At 43.8% G+C, this 20,489-nt stretch overlaps 1 protein-coding gene across 2 annotated transcripts; it reads right to left on the bottom strand.

Moving 5' to 3' along the window:
- Positions 1–4,242: 4,242 nt before the first annotated feature.
- KLF4 (KLF transcription factor 4) lies at positions 4,243–12,985 on the bottom strand. Of its 2 annotated transcripts, XM_084834738.1 has the most exons (5): positions 12,394–12,985; positions 12,074–12,197; positions 8,922–9,864; positions 8,664–8,828; positions 4,243–5,823 (listed from the first exon to the last, which is right to left on the bottom strand). In XM_084834738.1, exons 1-5 carry the CDS (start codon positions 12,396–12,398, stop codon positions 5,648–5,650), a joined length of 1,413 nt encoding a protein of 470 aa, XP_084690864.1. In that variant the 5' UTR covers positions 12,399–12,985; the 3' UTR covers positions 4,243–5,647. The 2 variants fall into 2 exon arrangements, with proteins under 2 accessions (XP_084690864.1, XP_084690863.1); XM_084834737.1 differs by having other exon boundaries at positions 4,253–5,823; positions 8,664–9,864; positions 12,394–12,917.
- Positions 12,986–20,489: the final 7,504 nt, after the last annotated feature.

The raw sequence follows: 20,489 nt of genomic DNA, 5'->3' as shown, positions 1-20,489 counted from the left end.
GAAGGAATTGCCCAGATTTGCTTCCCTCCCTTCCACCAGTGTATGTGGGGGTGGGGTGGGGTGGGGTTTTGAGGAGAACTCTGTGCAGGGAATGCTTCTGTTGGTGGAAAAGCAGCTGAGCCCCCCAGTATGTTTTTACATGAGATTCATCCATGCCATGTACACAGGGCTGTAGCTATGATTGGGTGACAGTGTATAGCCTCCCAGATCTATTTCTTAAAATGGTGTATGGCAAGAGCTGAGAGAGCTTTCGACTCCCTAATGGGAACTAGTTATGCCCTTTTTACTATTTGGCAGAGACCAGATGCTGCTTATCTGCCTTTCCCTCTACATTGGTTGAAATTAGGATTTTCCAAAATGTCTTGGGCTCTAAACTGTCTTCCAAGCATTCAAATCTTGATGGCTGTGTGAATCAGTCTTAGCAGATCAAACACTGCAGACAGAATTTTCATATCAACCTCAAACACAGTGGGCGGGATCTAGATTTAGTCATACCTCAAGAAATCCCATTGTAATGAATGGCAGCTAACCTAATTCCCATTTATTTCAAGTGATGTACTCCAGGCATGATGAAATCTGGATCCAACTCAATGTTTCTTAAATTGAGTCTGTCCACACATCCAGCAATGGACGTACATGTGTGAACCAGCCCTTACTGAAGAATCCTGTTTAACTAAGGGAGCTCTATTGTATCCGGGACTTGAATGCCAGCTTTAAAAAAATGTTATTGAGCACCAAATTATCCCCATCTCAGCCCCCCCCCCCAGCAAGCTGTAAAATGATGCATTTGCTGCTGATGTATTGTTACTCTCTAATTCTATTGATGATCTTTTAGCTCCAGGAGTCATAGCGTATAAAGGAACAGGTGGTGAACACAGTATGTTATTTTTAGCTACACCTGCCTTTCAGATTCAAATTGCTTGTGTCGATATTTTTCTCCCATGCCTAGAGACCTCCTAAAGAACAAGGCCTCCCTCTGAAGGGCTGACTTACATGCATTAAGGAGTGTTAGCTGGCACTCACCCAGAACAATGTGCGGTAGTTTAAAAAAAAGTTTAAAGGCACAGTGAAGTACTTAACATATTGAACCTTTTGGATCTGAGTTTCATTTTTTACAAAGTCACACTCTTAACTAGGAAGTAGCCTTTGGCACGAAGGAAAAAAACAAAAGCAAAACAAAAATAGAGCAAAGGGTTATTTTAAATTTGGGGAAAATGCAATTATCCCCCCCCCCTTTTGTGCAAATATAAAGCTAGGGACATAACTCAACATAATGCACATATCATTTACACTAACAACCAGCTGTCACTGAATTTAAAAAAAAGAAAGATTTGAAGATATGTGCTGTTATGTCATAAGCAAGAATCCATTTGTAGTTTACAACAACGACAACAACAAAGAGATATCAGAGTCTTATCCAACAATGCAGTTGAGGTAGTTCTTTCACCCAGTTGGATTTTAATAGACTACCATCTAACATTGTTTTATGAAATTCTTTAAATATTTGCTGCATTTTTTACCAGCATGTTATCTTTAAGCAAATGAAGAGCTTCTGCAGATGGTTAGCTTTACACCTGAGGTTTTGAAGAGGCAACATACCCAACAAAAGCACTGTTTGATGTAATAGATTTGGACCAGGGAGAAGCGGATTCAGACTTCAATGCCCTGCTCACTAAGGCTGAAATCCTATAAACACTTACCTAGGAGTAAGCTCCACTGAATGCAATGGGGTTTAATTCTGAGCAGACATGTATAGGACCACGCAGTAAGCGTCTTTGGGTCAGTCTCTCTGTGCCTAACCTACTTCACAAGGCTCTTGTGAGGCTAAAAGGGGATCAGTGAGCTTCAGAAAGGTGCAAGGCGCTGCAGGTACACATGGACTGGCATGGCAGAAGGCAGGGGCTAAATGATTCTAGGAAGAGGGCGTAGCCCTGGGAGGCAGCTAGAGCTGATCTTCCAGCAGCCTCCCGAAGAGCATCTAATGGCTGTGAGAAGCACTGTGATGAAGCAGACATACTGGACTTGGATCAGAGGGAGACAGGAAGGAGACAGATCCAACATACAAAGAATTCACATTGGGTTCCCTCGACTGCAGTGTAAATCCCAGATCCCTCCCGACTGACTACGCAACACCCACTCAAACACTGGTTCAGTCATCGGTTTTCCACCTTCACTTTGAATGCTTCAAGTGGGCTGCCTGCTTTTTTATTTTTTAAACTGCCACTTAGGCTGCAGTCCTAAATATGCTGAATAGGATTGCGCTGTTACTAATTGCTCAGTGGCATCATGGGCACCAATTAGTGCTACCCTTTTCCCCTACACTGGAGGGGAAAGGTGTATTGGGATGGAACACTGGGCAATGCTTCCAGATTGGCCTATTCTAAAAATAGCATCTCTTGACTGTTTCAGAGCTCCTCGCAGCTATGAAGCAAAGTTTGGCCCATGATTCTCTCTTATGCCAACCTACTCCACAAGGTAGTGTCTTGGATAAAATGAGATAACCCTGAATTTCTGGAGGAGGAAGAGGCTACAGAAACAAGAACAATGAACGCCATTCAAGATGACATAATTTTCTTCTTGAATAGGCTGACTTTAAATGCACTGTTTATTTCTACGCTGATCATTTCTAAAAAAAAATAAAATAAAAATCCAAAGGGTTTTTTTTTAATTATGTTTTCAAACCAGGAGAACTACACTATTAAAAAGTAAGAATATTTTCAAATCCAAATACACTTTTGAGGGCTGCTGTGAAATCTGGCCAAGCAAATCATATTCAAATAAAACATAAATGTCAAACAGTACAGCATTCCTAAGGTACACATGAAATGAAGTTTCTACTGAGTCTGGCTTTATCAGCAACTGGGAGATATGATCTGAACTTCTCAACAACACAGATCCCTCCACTTGTATATATGTGTAGGTGCAAGATAGAAAGGCAACAGCCTTTATGGGCCTAATCGTATCAAGGACGCTGAAAGCAGTCTTTAATTTGGCAAGATCTCACTTGGGACCTAGTAATATATAGTGTAACCTTCCCCAACATGGTGTCCTCCTGATGTTTTGGACTACATCTCCCATATTCCAGACCACTAGCCATGCTGGCTGGGGCTCATGGGAGTTGTAATCCAAAATATCTGGAGAGCACCAGGTTGGGGAAGGCTGACATAGTAGCCAAAAGACTGAGCTATGAGAACCAGGGAAACCCTTGATTAATCTCCCCTCTGACAAGTACTCCAGGTGGCCTTAGGCAAGCGACTATTTTCTCAACAGACCCCCCTACTTGGCTTACCTTACATATTTGTTTTAAGGGTTGATGTGTCAATCACTTTGAATACTCAAAATGCTAAGCAATATCGTTAACTGGACTATCAACCACCTTTGGCCAATTGACCTCATTTTATGTATACAGTATTATGACAATGTGATTAGACAATCAGCATCAAAATATCCACTGGAAAATGGCTCACTATCCCCAACCCCCACACAAGAATTACATTGGGGTTTTTCTAAAGGAACTGCAAAACGGAAAAAAAGGAACCATATTGTTATATAATACAATAGGTATTTGTAAATTTTTAAGCTGTATTGGAAAACATATAGACTCACCATTTTAAATATATATATATATATATATATACACACATATATATACATATACACGCACACACACACAAAAAGACTTCCTAAGATAGTTAAGTCAGTTTCATTCCTATAAGTACGTAACAGAAGGCCATGTTGCTATCATGCCCTGCCTGTGAGATTCACAGGCACATCTGGCTTGTCGCTGTTAGAAGCAGCATGCTGAACTGTGTGGACCCTTCGCTTAGCCCAGCAAGACAGTTCTGTAATCTTTTGGCTGCCCAAATTCCTCCTCGCTATTGACTCATCTGAAAAACACACCGAACTTAAGAGGGAAAGGATTTGATATAACTCCCTCCGTAAGATTAGGTAACAGTGTTTAAACAGCTTTATAGCTTGTGCTTGTGCTTGATAACTTGGAAGCAAGGCTCACTCAGTTCTACGGTGTGTACTTCCTGTTAAGTATGCTTAGGACTGCAGGGCTAGAGTAATTTACTTTAGGGGCAAGCTTCATGCACTCAGTGGGAGTAAACATGCATATGACTGGACTGTAAGCAGTACAGAGCTTTTAAAACACAAGCTTACAGAAGCTTTTTAAATGCTAATAGTGCTAAGGCCAACTATATATGTACGTGCACGTTACACGGTACAGGAAGAAGATTTGGAAAGTAGCCACAGATAAAATAGGTTTATTTAAAAGTTATTTTCAGCAAAATGAATATGCAAAATACAAACTCTGACAAAATGTTCATTTTTCACTTCATAGTTTACAAATATACAAAATAGAAGTCTCCTTAAAATTTATATTACATATTTATTAAGTAAAGAACTATATAGAAAAAATTTGTTCTGCTTAAGGCATATTTGGGAATAAACCATTGTACAAATTATTGCACATTGAAACCACAGTGCATTACAGACTGTCTGCATAGAAGATTAAGAGAGAGACAAACACAAATAAACCAGGTTTATTAACCTGACTTAGGTCATCATTAACTGTAGATCGGAAGACAAACGTTTTTCCTTGTCAAATATGCAGCAGTTTGAGAACTTTGGCTTCCTTTTTTTTTGGTACCTTAAGAACCAAAAGTCATTCAGCACCATGAACATAGACTTTTAACCACAACTCTGTACCTGCATTTCTTCTTCCTTGTTTGACATAGTTTAGTAATGGCTTTTTTGAAAGGAAAAAGAAATTGCAAGGCTACATGTTTAAAATATTGCATTGAAAAGAAATCTTAAGGGAATTTAGGGTGAAGACAGATATAGCATTTAAAGAGAAGTTACAGTGGATTCTTCAGCCATGGTGTGAGTGAGGTTTCCCCCTAGCTTTGGAATTTGTATGACAGAGATGCCTTCCATCAAGCTGGTGGGTTCAGCATCGCTTTTGTCCCTCCCCTATTTCTTAAGGTGCTGCTTGTCCTTAATTTTTTTAAAGCACGTTTACATTTGCTTGTTCACTCTTCCCTCAAAAAAACAAAAGTTTTAAAATTGTTGCAAAACTGCTCTGGGAATTGGTATAGGGGAGAGAGAAGATGTCTTTGAAGACGTGAAGTAGAGACCAAATAAGCACTAGCCATTGCTGCTGCAACCTTGCACACTCACGTTTTTCAGCCCTTAGCACTGGAGGGAAAAAAGCCATTTGAACTGAATGTGGCGAAGGAGCTTCCAAAGCAGCCCCACTGCTCTACAATTGTTGCATCTGTCTTCACCCATAGCCTCCCTACGTAATCTACCATTCTCCCCACCCTCAACAGTTTGTTTTAACCCTGATATCCTTGACTTCCAGTCAATCCTTGGCATTCTGTAGTCCAGAAAGATTCAAGTCAGATTTAAAAAATGGAATGATGATACAAGATCCAGTCATTGTTCCCCTATTTTTTTTTTTTAAGTTCCACAATTTTTTTTTTCATTGTCCATTTATTTCCACACTTCTTTTTGGAAGACTTCACTGGGATCCTTTGTAGTGCTTTAAGTGGAGTTCTCCCCTGTTGTGGAAGACAGTCTTTTGTGCTGTCAAATACTGAATCTCTCATGGCAGTAAAAGAAAAAGTTCACTGTGTCCCATTTAAAAGTGTCTCTTCATATGTAAGGCGAGGTGGTCAGACCTGGAAAATGCTCTGTCACATCTCTGGCACTGGAATGGGCGATGACCTGTATGCTTTCTGTAGTGACGTGTGAGTTCATCGGAGCGGGCAAATTTCCAGCCACAGCCTTCCCAATCACAGTGATAGGGCTTCTCACCTTCAAAAATAAAGCACCCCATCAATTACTTTTTTAATTTTAACATTTATACAATTACAATTACTTCTGTATTTTGGACAGATATTGGGGCAAGCATCACATGCCCAGTAAGCTAAATTCTATTCCAGTACTAAGGACAGATTTCTTCAGTGATTACACTTCTGTCGCTATAGGTACACATTTTAGGAGATTTGGATGCACACAAGTTGAAAAAGTTAAGAAAAATATCTCACATTGATTTCTTTGACTTGAGATAATTGTTCTTAGAGTGCTGAAGGTGGTATGATAAGAGACAAAATTACCCGTGGTGTACATACACCTATCCCACAATCATCTCTGTTCACTGGTTTTGCAGGCTTTTTCAAAAACTTGTTAAACTTGTTTGACCAGAGACAGTGGGATAAAAGAAAATTAGTTTGTATACTAGGCTTGTAAATACTACAGGCGCTCATCTAGCCACCTGTGACTACTAAGAATTGCTTCTGGGTGACCAGGCAAAGAAGCTTTACAAAAATTGATTTTTTTTCTCTTTCAGGCCACAAATGACTATGCTAGGAAAAATCTTTGTTGGCTATAGTACTATTCATAGATTTAAGCAACAAGGCCTCTGTTATACCATTAATTCTCATAAAGTGTCATCTATCACCTATATGAACTCAGAAATCAGAACACACCTAGAAGCGTAAAGGCCGAGCAGACATTTTTACTGATTGCAAGGTATTATTATACATTCATTTTCCTGATTTGTTCCTTTGCTGCTTCCAGAATTTATGCTGCATGTAAATATTTCAGACTACAAAGTAATCCGTCTCCTTTCAGTTAGAGGGAAAGCTAGCAGGCTAACTTAGTAATCAAGCTATTGTTATAGCTGCACTTTCCAGGGAACTAAACAAAGCTATTGACAGATAATTGCTGTCCTTCCTTGTCAAAGGTAATGGACATCTTCCTTACTGTTTTTTATCAATGCCAGAACTTCTGCTGATTAACCTCATTAAGATGTTTCCCTGAGAGTTCATTTTCCAAAGCATTTAGCCTTTAACTGTGCAATTGTACCAAGACAGGCTATTCAAAGACCAGTATCAGCTTTATTTTAGATGTGCTGGCAGACTTGCATATAGGTAGAAGTGCAACTAAAATCATTTACAGCATTTAAAACTAGGATGTTAGCCCTTTGACACTTTTACAAGGCAATCCCAACTGTAGTTTCTCAGAGGTTAGCCTGTCTTCAATGGAACTTAGTCATATATATACACCTTACTATACTTTTATTTATAGCACCCTATCGTTTTATTTAGATTTTTTTTGCCGAGCGGGGGAGTTCCAGTTTTACCAAGTTTATCGCACTGTTAATTGGAAAACATATGAACACTGCCCTTCCAAATATATTTACTTGAAATTAAATCCCACTGAAAACAAACAGACTTTCTTCCAAGTAAACAGGGTTGATGTCAGGGTAAACCAATGATTACTTCATAGCAAGATGAATATATAAACCTCAGCAGCAAGAACCAAGTCAGCTGGTTATTTTTATCACTTTATACGGATGGCTGGAAAATCCAGAACTGGATGTTTTCTGAAGGTAATTAACGAAGTCTATTGCTGACTGGCAGCTGCTTTTATACAGCAGAATTCAGAAGAAATTAAATTCAACAGTTAGTGGGAGGGCTGTCCTGCTTTCACCAAAGTCAAAACAGCCCCAAATTAGAAGCTGGTTTCCAAGATTGTAGCCAATTATTAGCTAACATTTGTTGATTTGGAGAAAATCAAGATGAAACCAAGATCTTAAACCAAAGATAAGGGCAACAACGAAATAAATGAATTATGACTACTTGCAACATCTATTCCCCCAGCAGAAACGTGTTGGTGGTGTTATCAGGATAAACATACTTAATTCACTCTGGACTTCTAGCTACCTTGTAATTAACTAGCCACATGGCTATAGCCAGGTAAGCAATGCTCACACGTCTGCAAAACAATTCCTCTGCCATGGCTGAGTCACTTAGAGCCATTTTAACCAACTCCTCCAATCTGTAAGCAAAGTCAAATTTTAATGGGCTTGTAATATTTAAACTCTGATCTTGGATAGAGCCACAACTCACTATTTAACACACTGGCGGGATGGAGCTATCTCTTATCCTTTTTGATTAGTGCTAATACAGTTGTGTTTAAACTCCATACCACAACGATACACACAAGCTGAACACTGGCAATTGTTTTTTCATGGAATTGGGCATGATCTGAGAGAGAGGTGGCTGCTTTGGTTGTGTACTTTTGTTCTACTCTTGCCTTTGGTAAACAAGTTTGGTAGGTTTATTTCAAAAACCTATTTAGCCAGATGGGATAAAAGGGGCGTGTGCATACACACACCAGAGGAAAGAATGCTTCTCTCACACACTTTCTGGAGGTAAAATAGCTTAAGGCTGCAATTCTAAGCTCACTAACTAAACACAGTGGGATATTTCTGAGTAAAACCTGCACAGAGTTAAAAGAGGTATGAAAGAGGCATCGCTGTCTGTGGTGTACAGACCTATTTCTTTTGTCTCACTATCATCTCTCATTAAACAGGTTTTGCATGCTTTTGAAAGACTACACAAGCTTGCAAAACTGGTGCATAGGGTTGACAGTGGGATGAATGCACACACTACAGGCAATGATGCCTCTATTATACCATTTTCAGCTCTCTGAAAAACTATCTTCAGTCATATAGGACTTGACTCACGGGGGGTGAAAGATGTGCACAACTCTTGTTTTACACAGAAATGAGACTATACAGATTTGCTTTCAGGTAAGGGCAGTTCCGGCTGCCTGGGACCCTGGTAGTATTACTGAAGTGGCCTTACCTGTATGGGTCCGAAGATGCGCTTTGAGGTGTGAGCTCTTTGTGTATGTTTTACCACAGCCTGCGTAGTCACACGTGTGTGTTGCGGTCCTTTTCCTGGGCCATGACCTCCGTCCCCTCTTCGGTTTGGTCTCTTCAGAAAGGCAGCTCCCAGAAGGCATCAGCTCTAGAGGTGAAGAGGGCGGAGTCAGCATCATCCCTTGTACCAAGCGAGGCACACTTAAAGGCTCTCCAAAAACATTTAGATAGTAAGACTGACCTTGATATTGGAGTGCGTTGGGTGGCAGCTGCTCTGGAAGAAAAGGAGGGTATCCTGGGCCTGGGTGGTAGCCCGGAGGAAGCGGCAGGGCTGAATGACTTAAGCCCTGTGGAGAAGGGTGGCAGTCTCTGCTATTTATCATTTCCTCTGGAGTCAAAGGAGGGTTAGTCCTGCTAGGCAGCGGCCGCCCCAAGGGGAAATCATGTTGCTGTGCCCTTGGAGTATTCCCATGGGACTGGCCAATGGTGCACGAAGGGGCTGCCTCTTGCTTGATTTTTTGGCACATCCTGGGCACGTGGTTATAAACAGGAGCTGGCACGGGTCCATCCGTGCAAGGGGAAGCTGCAGCAGCTGCGCTGTTCTTGCTGCTAACACTGATGTGGTTATTGTATTCCCCCATGTTCACTGTGGCTTTCACCACATATTTCCCATGCAGGCTGCCCAGTGGGGGTGGCTGCTGCTGCTGCTGTTGTTGTTGCTGCATATAAACAGGGTCCAGATCTGGCCTCATCAGCTCAGCCACAAATCCACCAGAAGGGGACACATCATTGATGTCAGCCAGGTTGAAAGGGGCAGTTGGGGCCGGTTCTCTGTTGTACAGTAAACCCCCTGCTCCTCCTGCAGTGTGATCCTCCCTTTGCAGTTGGTAGGTGAAGTCGCAGGTGGTCACAGATGGGCAGCTGCTACTCGTGACAGCAGGTGAGGAGCCAGGAGCAGAGCTCACAACTGCTGCAGCAGCCGTGGGCTGCTCCTGGGGCATCAGGGAGTTGGATAAGATGAAATCAAAGTCCAGAAGCTCGTTCAGCTCCTCCGTCTCCCGCCTTGTCATCGCTCCACCACTGCCACTTGTGGTGGTGTTTTCCAGCTCAGGAGAGAGATCGTAAGGCCGTCCTGCTAACACAGGGGGGAACCGCCTGAGGTGAGACAGCTCCTCCCGCCACTTCTGTGGGTAAAAAGATTGAACAGCACTGGTAAAACGAAAGTTCCTTTTACTGGATGAACATTAGCTGGCTGGAGAAAGTGTACCAAGCTTTCAAGTTTCACAAAGCACTTTCTCAGGCAAGAAAAGCACAACGAAACCTCAGCAACAGTTAAAGAGGCATACACCCAAAACAGAGTCAGGTGTCCTTAGTAGCCACCCTTCGGGACATATAGTTGAACTGGTATATTTCAATATACCCCCCTCCCCAGCCCCAAATAGGGACATTATTGTACTAATTGAAATGAATGTCTGGATCTATTCAGTGATCGCATGGCCCAATAAAATCAGCTGCTGGATTTCAGGACTACAAAGATACACTCCCAAGATTGTGAGAGGAGTCTTTTTTGTTTGGTTGTTGTTGTTGTTGTTAAAAGACATATTAAATAGCATGATTAGAAAAAAAATACATTAGGAATCTCTTTGACTTTTGGTGTTCAAGCTTCTAGGGCAAACAATAAGCAATTTTCAAGCCATGACATGTTACAGTGAACTGTACATCCCCCCCACCTCCATTTTGTGTTATATGATTTTTAGGGGGATGTGCTGCAGTATTAGTTTATAGGTTTAAAGGACTGTGAGGATTTAAACCACAAAGCTTTAACTTTGTGGTTTAAATTTAACTTTGGGGGCGTTAAATAACTCATGTTAAACCATAATTATTCATGTCTGATACGAAAACCTCTCCATGACTAATAGCAAAATTTGATAAAATTGAAGGCGTCAGTTTACAACACTGCTATTGGGTTATAGATCCAGTTATTCTGTAGCCTTTCTACACACGTTATATATATAATCACATATATATATATATATATATATATATAGCTGAGTTACATTAACCTACTTATTAGAGCTATATTCTAGATACCTCTGACACATGATGAATATACATGATAGAAAAATATAAGAAATCATGTGGCTGTCTGATGTAGTCACAGACAACAGGAAGATTAATACAAATGAATGGGTTTTGAAATAACTGCACATGCAATATTAACGCGTTAGATTGCGTGCATTTGATAGCAGATTCACATAGGTGTTTCTAAAGCAGCATGCATTATACAATAGCGTTGAAGGTGCAAGCCATCAGCTTGAGATAATAGAGCAAAAAGCTAACCTAGGCACATGAGTAGGTGTGTGTATTTCCAAAGGCTGCCGATGTATTAAGCATATGCATCCACACCCATGATTTTGGTTTGTGATATGCCACATATTTCAGCTGCTTATTTACTTCATCGTCTTCACTTCTGGCAGATCTTTCTGTCTCTGCTTCTCCCCAACCCCCCATTCCATATAAGATTGTTGTCTGAACCTCAGGCAATGGCTATACCCATGCGGAAAATAGAGGGGTTCCCTGGTTTTTGATCTATAATCCACCCAATCTGAGGGTCCAAGAAGCAAGAGGGAGAAGGTAAGGGTGTGTGTGTGTGTGTGTGTGTGGGGGGGGGGTGTTTAAGTAAGAGAGAGATGGTTGGTTTTTTGTTTTTTTTAGTGTGGGGATTACACCTCAGCAGTTGCATTCAAGACCTACCTTACAAAAAAACCTCTGTGCTAATGTATATACAAATCACAAGTGGTGAAACAGCTCCCTTTATTTTTTTAAAGTCCCCCTCCCTATTTTATAACACGAATACCTGAACGGGAGAAGAATAATTTTTTGGAGATGTCTCACTGGAACTCTGTTCAGACCTGATCGCTTCCCCACATTCCATGGTATTGTGGGCTGTCCACCTTCCCTTGCATCTCCTGCCTCCATCACCGGGGGCTGGAGAACCATCCCCCCCCACTCAACCCTCCCCTCCCTCTCCCCACACCCTTGAGTATCACCAAACCTTAAATTTCTAAAAACAACAACAACAACAACAACAACACACCAAACAGTGTCACTGAGACTCAGGTCTGCCTGGAAACTTCTCCCTGTAATCGAAAACCCCCTTTTCCCAAGTTGGGGGGGGGGGGAGAGAGAGAGAGATTCCCCGTAGTTCCTTATCGGTGAAAGGTACCTGCTCAAGGCCACCTGCTCGGGGACACTTTCCTATCTCCTGCGCTCCCTCAAAAGCACGCGGCGGGGCCGGACCCCGGCACGACTCGAGGGCCCGAAGTCCCGCAACCCGCGCTTCGCTCGCCGCAACACCCCCCGCGCGCCCGCCGCCGCCGCACGGCCACTCACGTTGCTAGCACCTGCTGGCCTCAGGACCTTCTCCCTGCCGGCCGCGCCCGCCGCCGCGAAGGTGGAGATGGAGGGGAGCAGCGTGCCGCTGAGAGCCATGTCGAACTCGCCGGGGGGCGGCTGCCTGCAAAAGTGTCAGAGGAGGAGAGTGAGACGCCCGGCGCGGGAACGAAGCCCCCGGTCCATCATCCGCAGATGACCCATCCGTCCGAGTTTAAACGTGAGATCCCAGCATCCTCGAGGACGAAGCGGAGAAGCGGAGGAGGGGGAGGGGGAGGAGGGACGGGAAGGGGGGAAAGGGGGGGGAGGACGCCACCCACCTCATTAATGTGTCAAGGGCCGGTGCGTGGTCGGAGGGCGCAGAAGAGGGAACGGCAATCGCGACGACAGTGGCGGCAATGATAACAATGAAAACATACAGATGAGACACAGAGATATATTGCAGCGGAGTATCGACTTTGGGGCGGCTGGCTGTTAAAGTGTCCTTTGGGTGCAGAATCGCGAGGGTGGCTTGGAGCTACTCCTACTAGGAGGAGCAGCCCCGCCACGGAGCAGCGGCGGCGGCGGCGGCAGCGGCGGCGAGAGCCGCTTCGCGAGTCGGCAGCGGCGTCCGCAGCAGCACCAACAGCAGCTGGAAGGCGCGAGACAATTCCTGGGGATTCCCTGCGCGCGCCGCTGCCATGAGGGGAGTTCGGGATTCTCCCACAGCCGCCGCGCGTCCCTGGCTGGCCGGCCGGCCGACTGGCGGGCGGGCGGGCGGGCGGGGCTGTCGCTCGCTCGCTCGCTCGGCCTCTCCCGCGCGCTCACCCGCGCTCTCCGACGAGGCGCCTAGCGTTTCCGAACTGTCAAGCCGCGCGCCCGCCGCCTCCTTACTTATAAACTTCATCGCGCCCCGCCCCGCCCCACCTCCCCGCGAGCCACGCCCACTCGCGGGGGCTTGCGATGCCGTCGCCGTGGCGACGGGAAAACAACAAACTTCACTCTCCCTCCAACACGTGGGGGTGGGTGGATGGGGGAGGAGGAAGAAGGTGGAGAGAGAGAGAGAGAGAGAGAGAGCGAGCAAGCAAGCAGGGATGGGCCGTGACGTTAGCAGAGCAGCTGGCTGGCAGCTCGCGCCCTGCGCTGACGCCAGCGAGGAGGAGCCCGCGAGGCAGCCGCGAGCCGTCGTCGTTTCTCTCGCTCCCTCCTCCCCCCCCCCGCTCTTTTCTCCCTCCGGGCTTTGCGCGCCACTGGGCAGCGCCCTGCCGTCTCGCGCACCTGAGGGGTGGGGAGCGTTGAGGCCGCGCGTGAAGAAGGGGGGGGCGAGTGGGGTGACGGGGGAGGGGCGGTCGGTTGGAGAAGCTGCGGGGAAAGTCGCCACGACGGGAGGGCGCCGGCCCGGGGCGTTCCTTCGCGCCCTCGCCCGCTGGCTCCGCTCTGGAGCCTCTGCGTTCAGTACCGGGGCTCAGGGAAGGGCGACCGATACAAGAAAAGCGCAGAATGTGTTTCCCTCGCCGCTGAGGGCCGAGCTGGATAGACGTGACGTTAATTGCGTGCGTGCTATTAACGTTCGTGTTCATTGTAGTCGTGTTGTTGTTGTTGTTGTTATAATTATTGTTTACGGCAATGAGCGCTTCCCCAGAAATGCAAATCGCACCTTCGGAGAGGCATCTTTTTGTCAGGACCGCCGCAGGGAGAGCGAGACTGAAACCTCCCCCCCCGCCCCCCCCCCCGGCTGCTCAGGCTTTCCCTGAGCTGCTATTTACATAATAAAAGCGTGCACGTTAGTTAGTCTAGTTTGGCCCTGACTGACCCACCCAGTCTACACACCACACATCTGGGATTAGAAGGAATGGCTAATAGCAAAAGGGCATTGTTTCCAGAGAAGCCTTGACACCGCCCCCCCCCCCCGGCCCATTCCCCAAGGCTAATGACTAGGGTAGGTGTCTTATTATTGATCACATTGGCATCATTCCTCCAAAAAGTTCAGAGTGGCACATGTGTGGCTATCCCATTTTACCCTCCCAAGCAGAACACTGAAGATGTTCAGCTGAGGCATTTGCCCAGGTTACCCAGAGCAGTTCATAGATGAATGAGGGAGGATTTCACTTCAGGTTCCTCTAGTCCGGATCAAACATTCTATCTGCTGCCACCACCACCACAGTTAGTTCAGGATTTTTTCATCGTTAGACCTGCCCCACAAGTACAGTATAAAGTGTCATCCTTTTACTCTTCTATATGTATTTCTCACTTGGGTGAAAGCAATCCATGCATGATGTGGTCAGACAGAACCGCGAGGATAGGGTTTGGAACCATATTAGTCTTAAGTTTCTAAAAAATGTATGGGAACCCACAATATAGTTTTCCAGGCTAACCAGTCTCCTTTGGTATAGTGCGAACAGGGTGTTGGCAGCAACCTTGGACAATTCCAATAATAAGGGGCAGTTTATTTTATTTTAAAAAATTCTTGCCCACCTTTCAGGGCAGAAGCCCTCCCAGGGTGGCTCACAGCAATAAAATACATTAAAAATTAAAATATTAAAAGCGATAAAACATAAACACAATAAAATAGCAAATAAAAGTAACAATAAAAGCCAACAATAAAACCACCACCAAAACCACCAACAACAGCAGTCATATCAAAAGAAGGCCACGGTAAAATAATAGATTTTTAAGGTCTTCTTAAAAGCCTGCAATGACGGAGCATGGCAGACCTTGAATGTTCCAAAGATGAGGGGCTACTGCAGAGAAGGCCCTCTCATGTGTGGTCACCCACCTAACTGCTCTCATGGGTGGGCAAATAAGAAGGGCCTCTCTTTCTGATCTTAAAGTGTAGGCAGGCTGATATGAGTGAAGACAGTCCTTCAAGTAACTTGGTCCCATACCATTTAAGCCTTTAAAGGTCAAAACCAGCACTTTAAATCGAGCTCAGAAACACACTGGTAACCTGTGCAGCTGGTGCGGTGTAGGCATTATGTGATCAAATCACCTCACCTCCACTAATACTCGGGCGGCCACATTCTGCACCAGCTGAAGTTTCTGAACCAGCTTCAAAGGCAGTCCCATGTACAGCGCATTACAGTAGTCCAGTCTGGATGTGACTAGTGCGTGGATAACTGAGGCAAGGTCTGTCCTTTCCAGATAGGGCCACAGCTGGCATACCAGCCTAAGCTGGTAAAAACACTCCTGGACACCGCAGCCACCTGGGCTTCCCCAGTTAGCTCAGAGACCAGGAGGACTTCCAGACTGCGCACTTGGTCTTTTAGGGGGAGTGCAACCCCATCTAAGACCAGTTGTAAGCCTCCATCCGAAGTAGTTGGTTTCCCAACCCACAGTACCTCTGTCTTGTCTGGATTAAGTTTCAGTTTGTTCACCCTCATCCATCCCAAAACAGCCTCTAGGCACTGGTTCAAGAGTTCCACAGCCTCCCTGGGAAGTGCAGATGGAAACAAGAGGTAGAGTTGAGTATCATCCGCATACTGATGACATTTCAGCCCAAACCTCCTGATGACTTCCCCCAGTGGTTTCATGTAGATGTTAAAAAGCATAGAGGACAAGATAGAATCTTGTGGCACCCCACAGGCTAAAGTTAGTGTTTGGACCAATTGACAGTTGGCAGAACTGTGGTTCTGCTCTGTATGCATTGTCCATCATGTTCAGATACCTTAGCAGTACTTAAATAGTTTTGCACAGCTTAGACAATTTAAGATGGCTTGACAAAAACCTGTTCTTGCATTGTGCTATACTAGGAACACTGGAAAAAGATATCCCTGTTTTAGTGGTCCCGTTTGTACATTGGCAAGAGTCTGTCTAATGTGTGCACATTTTGCTGTGGTAACAACAGTCTAGTAGAGCTAAAGTTCTGTGCAAGGATCAATCCAGGCTAGATTTTTGGTAGTGATGAAGTGAGAGAAAGATGGAAGGAACAGCAGGAAAGTAAGAGTGGTAAAATGAAGGAAGAAAAACTGAAACCATGTTAAAGGGATGAAATAAGAGAATTTTCTCTTGTGGTGAAGTTACAATAGTTCAGATCATTCATCTGTGTCACAAGTTCAGATGTGTCACTTAATTGCAACTAATTGTCCTGCCCTTGCTTTAACTGTTGAAAGGGAGAAGGAACATCTTGTCTCTTCTCTAGCTGACAGACACTTTGTTATTTCATGAGGAGAGTCTTTACTCTTCTTTGCTAAACTGGCAGGATTAGTGTGCGTTCTTCCAATAATATGTTTGGCTGGAGTATGCTGCTTTTTTTGCCCTTGAGAGCTTGGATTGACATGGTTCGATTATAATTTACAATTGCTTACTGGGATCTGGTTGCGCTAACTAGAACATCACAACTTCCAGAACTAGTAAGTTCACTTACTGTACTGGAATTATTACATTTCTTTATATAGCTTGTGTGCATGCTTCAAAGCATGCTTATGTTTCAAAGCATGCAACTAAGCTGCGATCCTACACACACACACACACACACACACACACCTGGGAATAACCCAATTGAACTTGCTTCTGAACAGACAGGCATAGGATTACTCTGCAAGTTAAGTTGAAGCCTGTTAGGTTGGACGATATTAAAATCTGGAAAAGTTGTTTGGATAATGTAACTTTATAGAATGCAGGAACTGATGGTATAGATTCTTCATAATTAAATACAACAATTTGCATCATGTGTAAGTAAATAATGGTTCCCTGCCCTGAACAAGTACCTCAGAAAATTATATTGACATATAGCTGTATTAATATTTTTTGTTGTTCCTGATTGCACTGATTCTTTTCATGAGTTACATTTTGGAGTGCCTGAGGGATGTCATAATTTTGAATTATTAATTACAAAACTGAGTTGTGGCATGGGTGCCCTCTAAATATTTGAGATCATAACTGTAAATCAAGATGCTGAATTAGTGCTTCTCTCTGAATCTCTGTTTATGGAAATGGCACTGAAGTTCCCTTTCTATGTAAAATTCTGCTGCCTTTCCATATAAATATATACTGGAATTATTTTGAGAGATCTAGGAAAATAATGCAAAACTGAGTCCATAAAGCCATACATCAGGTAGAATGTTTTCAATCTGCCTTTGGTTTGGCTGTCAGCTATAATACTATAGATACTTTATTTGTGTAAAAATGCAGTAAGAAAACCCCCAACCCAGCTGCAATCTGTCCATGCAGCTCCACATATAAGAACAATAACAACAAAATCAAAATGACAGGACTTAATTCTTTTGTTAGCATAAAATGCCAGTAACTATTTTTTTTTAATCTTAAGGCTGCAATCCTATATGTACCTACCTGAGAGTAAGCCCCATTTAACTCAGTGGAATTTCCTTCTGAGTCGACATGCAAAGGATTGCACTATAAGAAACGTTTTAAAAGTCAAACCAAAACCTTGCTGCTTTAATATATATGATTAGTAACACCATATTGGAAAGGTAAAATAAGTCATCTAGAACTGGAGGAACACATATATGATAGCTGATAGGCATTTTGCATAGGAGATGGGTATTTTCCACAAGCACTTTCGCCCAGAATTTCTTGCACCATGACCATGGTGAACAGTTTCAATTTAATCCCTTTTAATACAATATGTCATTATGTAAAGCTACTTCACTGCATGAACCTCAAAAAGTTTACTCAAAAGTAAATTTCACTGAATTCAATGGAACTAAGTAAACTATTAATTATAGTTATAATTCATATTTTTTATAACTAGGAATGGCTAACTGGTATTACCCCCCCCCCCCGCAATTTTCTTTAGATCCTTTTAATCACGTCTGGTAAAATCACTCATTAAAAACTATTCTCAGAACCACTGTCTATTCTCTTTGAGAAATCATGGAGGACGGGTGAAGTGCCCGATGACTGGAGGAGGGCTAATGTTGTCCCTATCTTCAAAAAGGGTAAAAAGGAGGAAGCTGGAAACAAAAGAACAGTGAGTCTGACGTCAATCCCTGGGAAAATTCTGGAGCAGATGATAAAGCAATCCATCTGTAAGCACCTTGAAAATAATGCATTGATGACTCGAAGCCAAGATGGATTTGTCAAGAACAAATCCTGCCAGATTAATTTGATCTCATTTTTTGATCAAGTCACCTCCCTTGTGGACTGTGGGATTGCTGTAGACATAATATACCTCGACTTCAGCAAAGCTTTCGACAAAGTGCCCCATGATATCCTGATGAGCAAACTAGCTCAAAGTGGGCTAGATGAAACAACAATCCAGTGGATCCACAGTTGGTACAGAATCGGACTCAAAGAGTGCTTATCAATGGGATCTTCTCAAACTGGGGAGAGGAAATGAGTGGGGTACCACATGGCTCAGTCCTGGCTCTTCAACTTTTTTATTAATGACTTGGAGGAGGAGGTGCAGGGAATGCTGATCAAATTTGCAGTTGACACAAAATTGGGCGGGATAGCTAATACTTTGGAAGACAGAAACAAAATTCAAAGTGATCTTGATAGACTAGAGCACTGGGCAGAAAACAATAGAATGAAATGTAATAGGGATAAATGCCAAGTTCTGCACCTAGGAAAAAGAAACCAAATGCACAGTTACAAGATGGGGGATATGTGGCTCAACAACACTACAAGCGAGAAGGATCTTGGAATTGTCATTGATCACAAGCTGAATATGAGCCAACAATGGCTGCAAAAAAGGCAAATGCTCTTTTGGGCTGCATTCATAGAAGCATAGCTTCCAAATCCCATGAAGTACTAGTTCCCCTCTACTCAGCACTGGTTAGGCCTCATCTGGAGTACTGTGTCCAGTTTTAGGCACCACATTTTAAGAAGGATGCAGGCAAACTGGAGAGGGTTCAGAGGAGAGCAACAAAGATGATCAGGGGACTGGAAACAAAGCCCTATGAAGAGAGACTGAAAGAACTGGGCATGTTTAGCCTTGAGAAGAGAAGACTGAGGGGAGATATGATAGCGCTTTTCAAGTACTTGAAAGGTTGTCACAGACAGGAAGGCCAGGATCTCTTCTCGATCATCCCAGAGTGCAGGACACGGAATAATTGGCTCAAGTTACAGGAAGCCGGATTGCGGCTGAACATCAGAAGGAACTTCCTGATTGTTAGAGCAATACGACAATGGAACCAATTACCTACGGAGGTAGTGAGCTCTCCCACACTGGAGGCATTCTAGATGAGGCTGGACAGCTATCTGTCAGGGATGCTCTGACTTGGATTCCTGCAGAGAGCATGGGGTTGGACTCGGCCTTGTAGGCCCCTTCAAACCCTACTATTCTATGATTCTAAGTAAGGAATATAGATATCCCACATTTGAATGTCATACCCCTCTCTTTGGTTTTATGCCTGAGTGCATGTGCTTCATAACTGCTAAGTCCCTTACTTCTGGATGGTATCAACTTTATGATGATTATGAGTCTTGACAATATGTACATGAGGGGGTCAGTTTGTGCATCAAAATACACTTCTATCCCCAGCCAACTTTATGGAGAATAGGGCAGTCTTCAAAAATACAGAGGTTGCCTTCCCTGTTTTAGAAGTATGGAATGTTACTGAGAAGCTCAGCCATGTTGGGTTACACATGCATTTGTACTGGTGAATTTGTAGTTTCTATTCTGTTTTTATTACCTTACCAAATTGTTCAAAGCACTCATGTTTGTTTCAGAAAGGTTGCCCTAAAGCAGGAGTGAGCAACTTGTGGCCCTTCAGATGTTTTGGCCTACAGCTCCTTTAATCTTTGACTGTGATGACTAGGGCAGATAGCAGTTGTAGGCCAAAACATCTGGAGGGCCACAAGTTGTTCACCTGTGTTCTAAAGCAAGAGGCTCATGGTAGCTAGGAGCAAGAGGATCCTGATGTTACCATGCTAGGCTATCTGCCTTTATTGTAATTGGTTTATTGACTTGTGTGTCCTCTACTGTTGCTTAATCAAAGGATTTGTCCTTCTGCAGTATGTAAACTCTGCAGTATGCCAAGTCTGGATATAAGCAGATGCCTACCTAACTACCAAGTTGCCAGCCTAATCAGGCAACCCAAGTGGGTTCATTTACTTTAGCCAATCTATAGGCTTGCAGGAAACATGGTCCAATCCTGAAGCCTCAAATAGATCAGCAAGTTAAAGTGCGAACTGGGCACCCCTCACGGTACCCTTTTGTTCTGTATATTTCTCCTTAACTGCCATTTTTTAATACTTAGCCACCTTTTTGTAATACTTAGCTTGTTTTAATTCAGTGAAATAGCCAGAAACCTCCTTGAGGTTCCCTTTCATTCTACAGAGTCACGCTCTTGACCTGTTTTTTTCTACTGCATTCTGAGTCCACCCAAATTCATTGCCCTTTTATGCTCCCAACTTGAAGTCTATAATTGCCCTTGAGTTTAGGAATGTAGGGCTTTCTTAATCATGGAAACCAGCATGCACAGACTCCCTCTTGCACAGGTCCAAGGGTTTGCTTGGTTCACAGTCCACTCCT

Source organism: Heloderma suspectum, chromosome 2, assembly GCF_057233095.1.
Source record: "Heloderma suspectum isolate Gila_16-S chromosome 2, 16-S_ref, whole genome shotgun sequence".
In the NCBI taxonomy this organism is placed as follows: Eukaryota; Metazoa; Chordata; class Lepidosauria; order Squamata; family Helodermatidae; genus Heloderma; species Heloderma suspectum.
The sequence above is the reverse complement of the archived record's forward strand: the minus strand, read 5'-3'. Positions and strand labels throughout refer to the sequence as shown.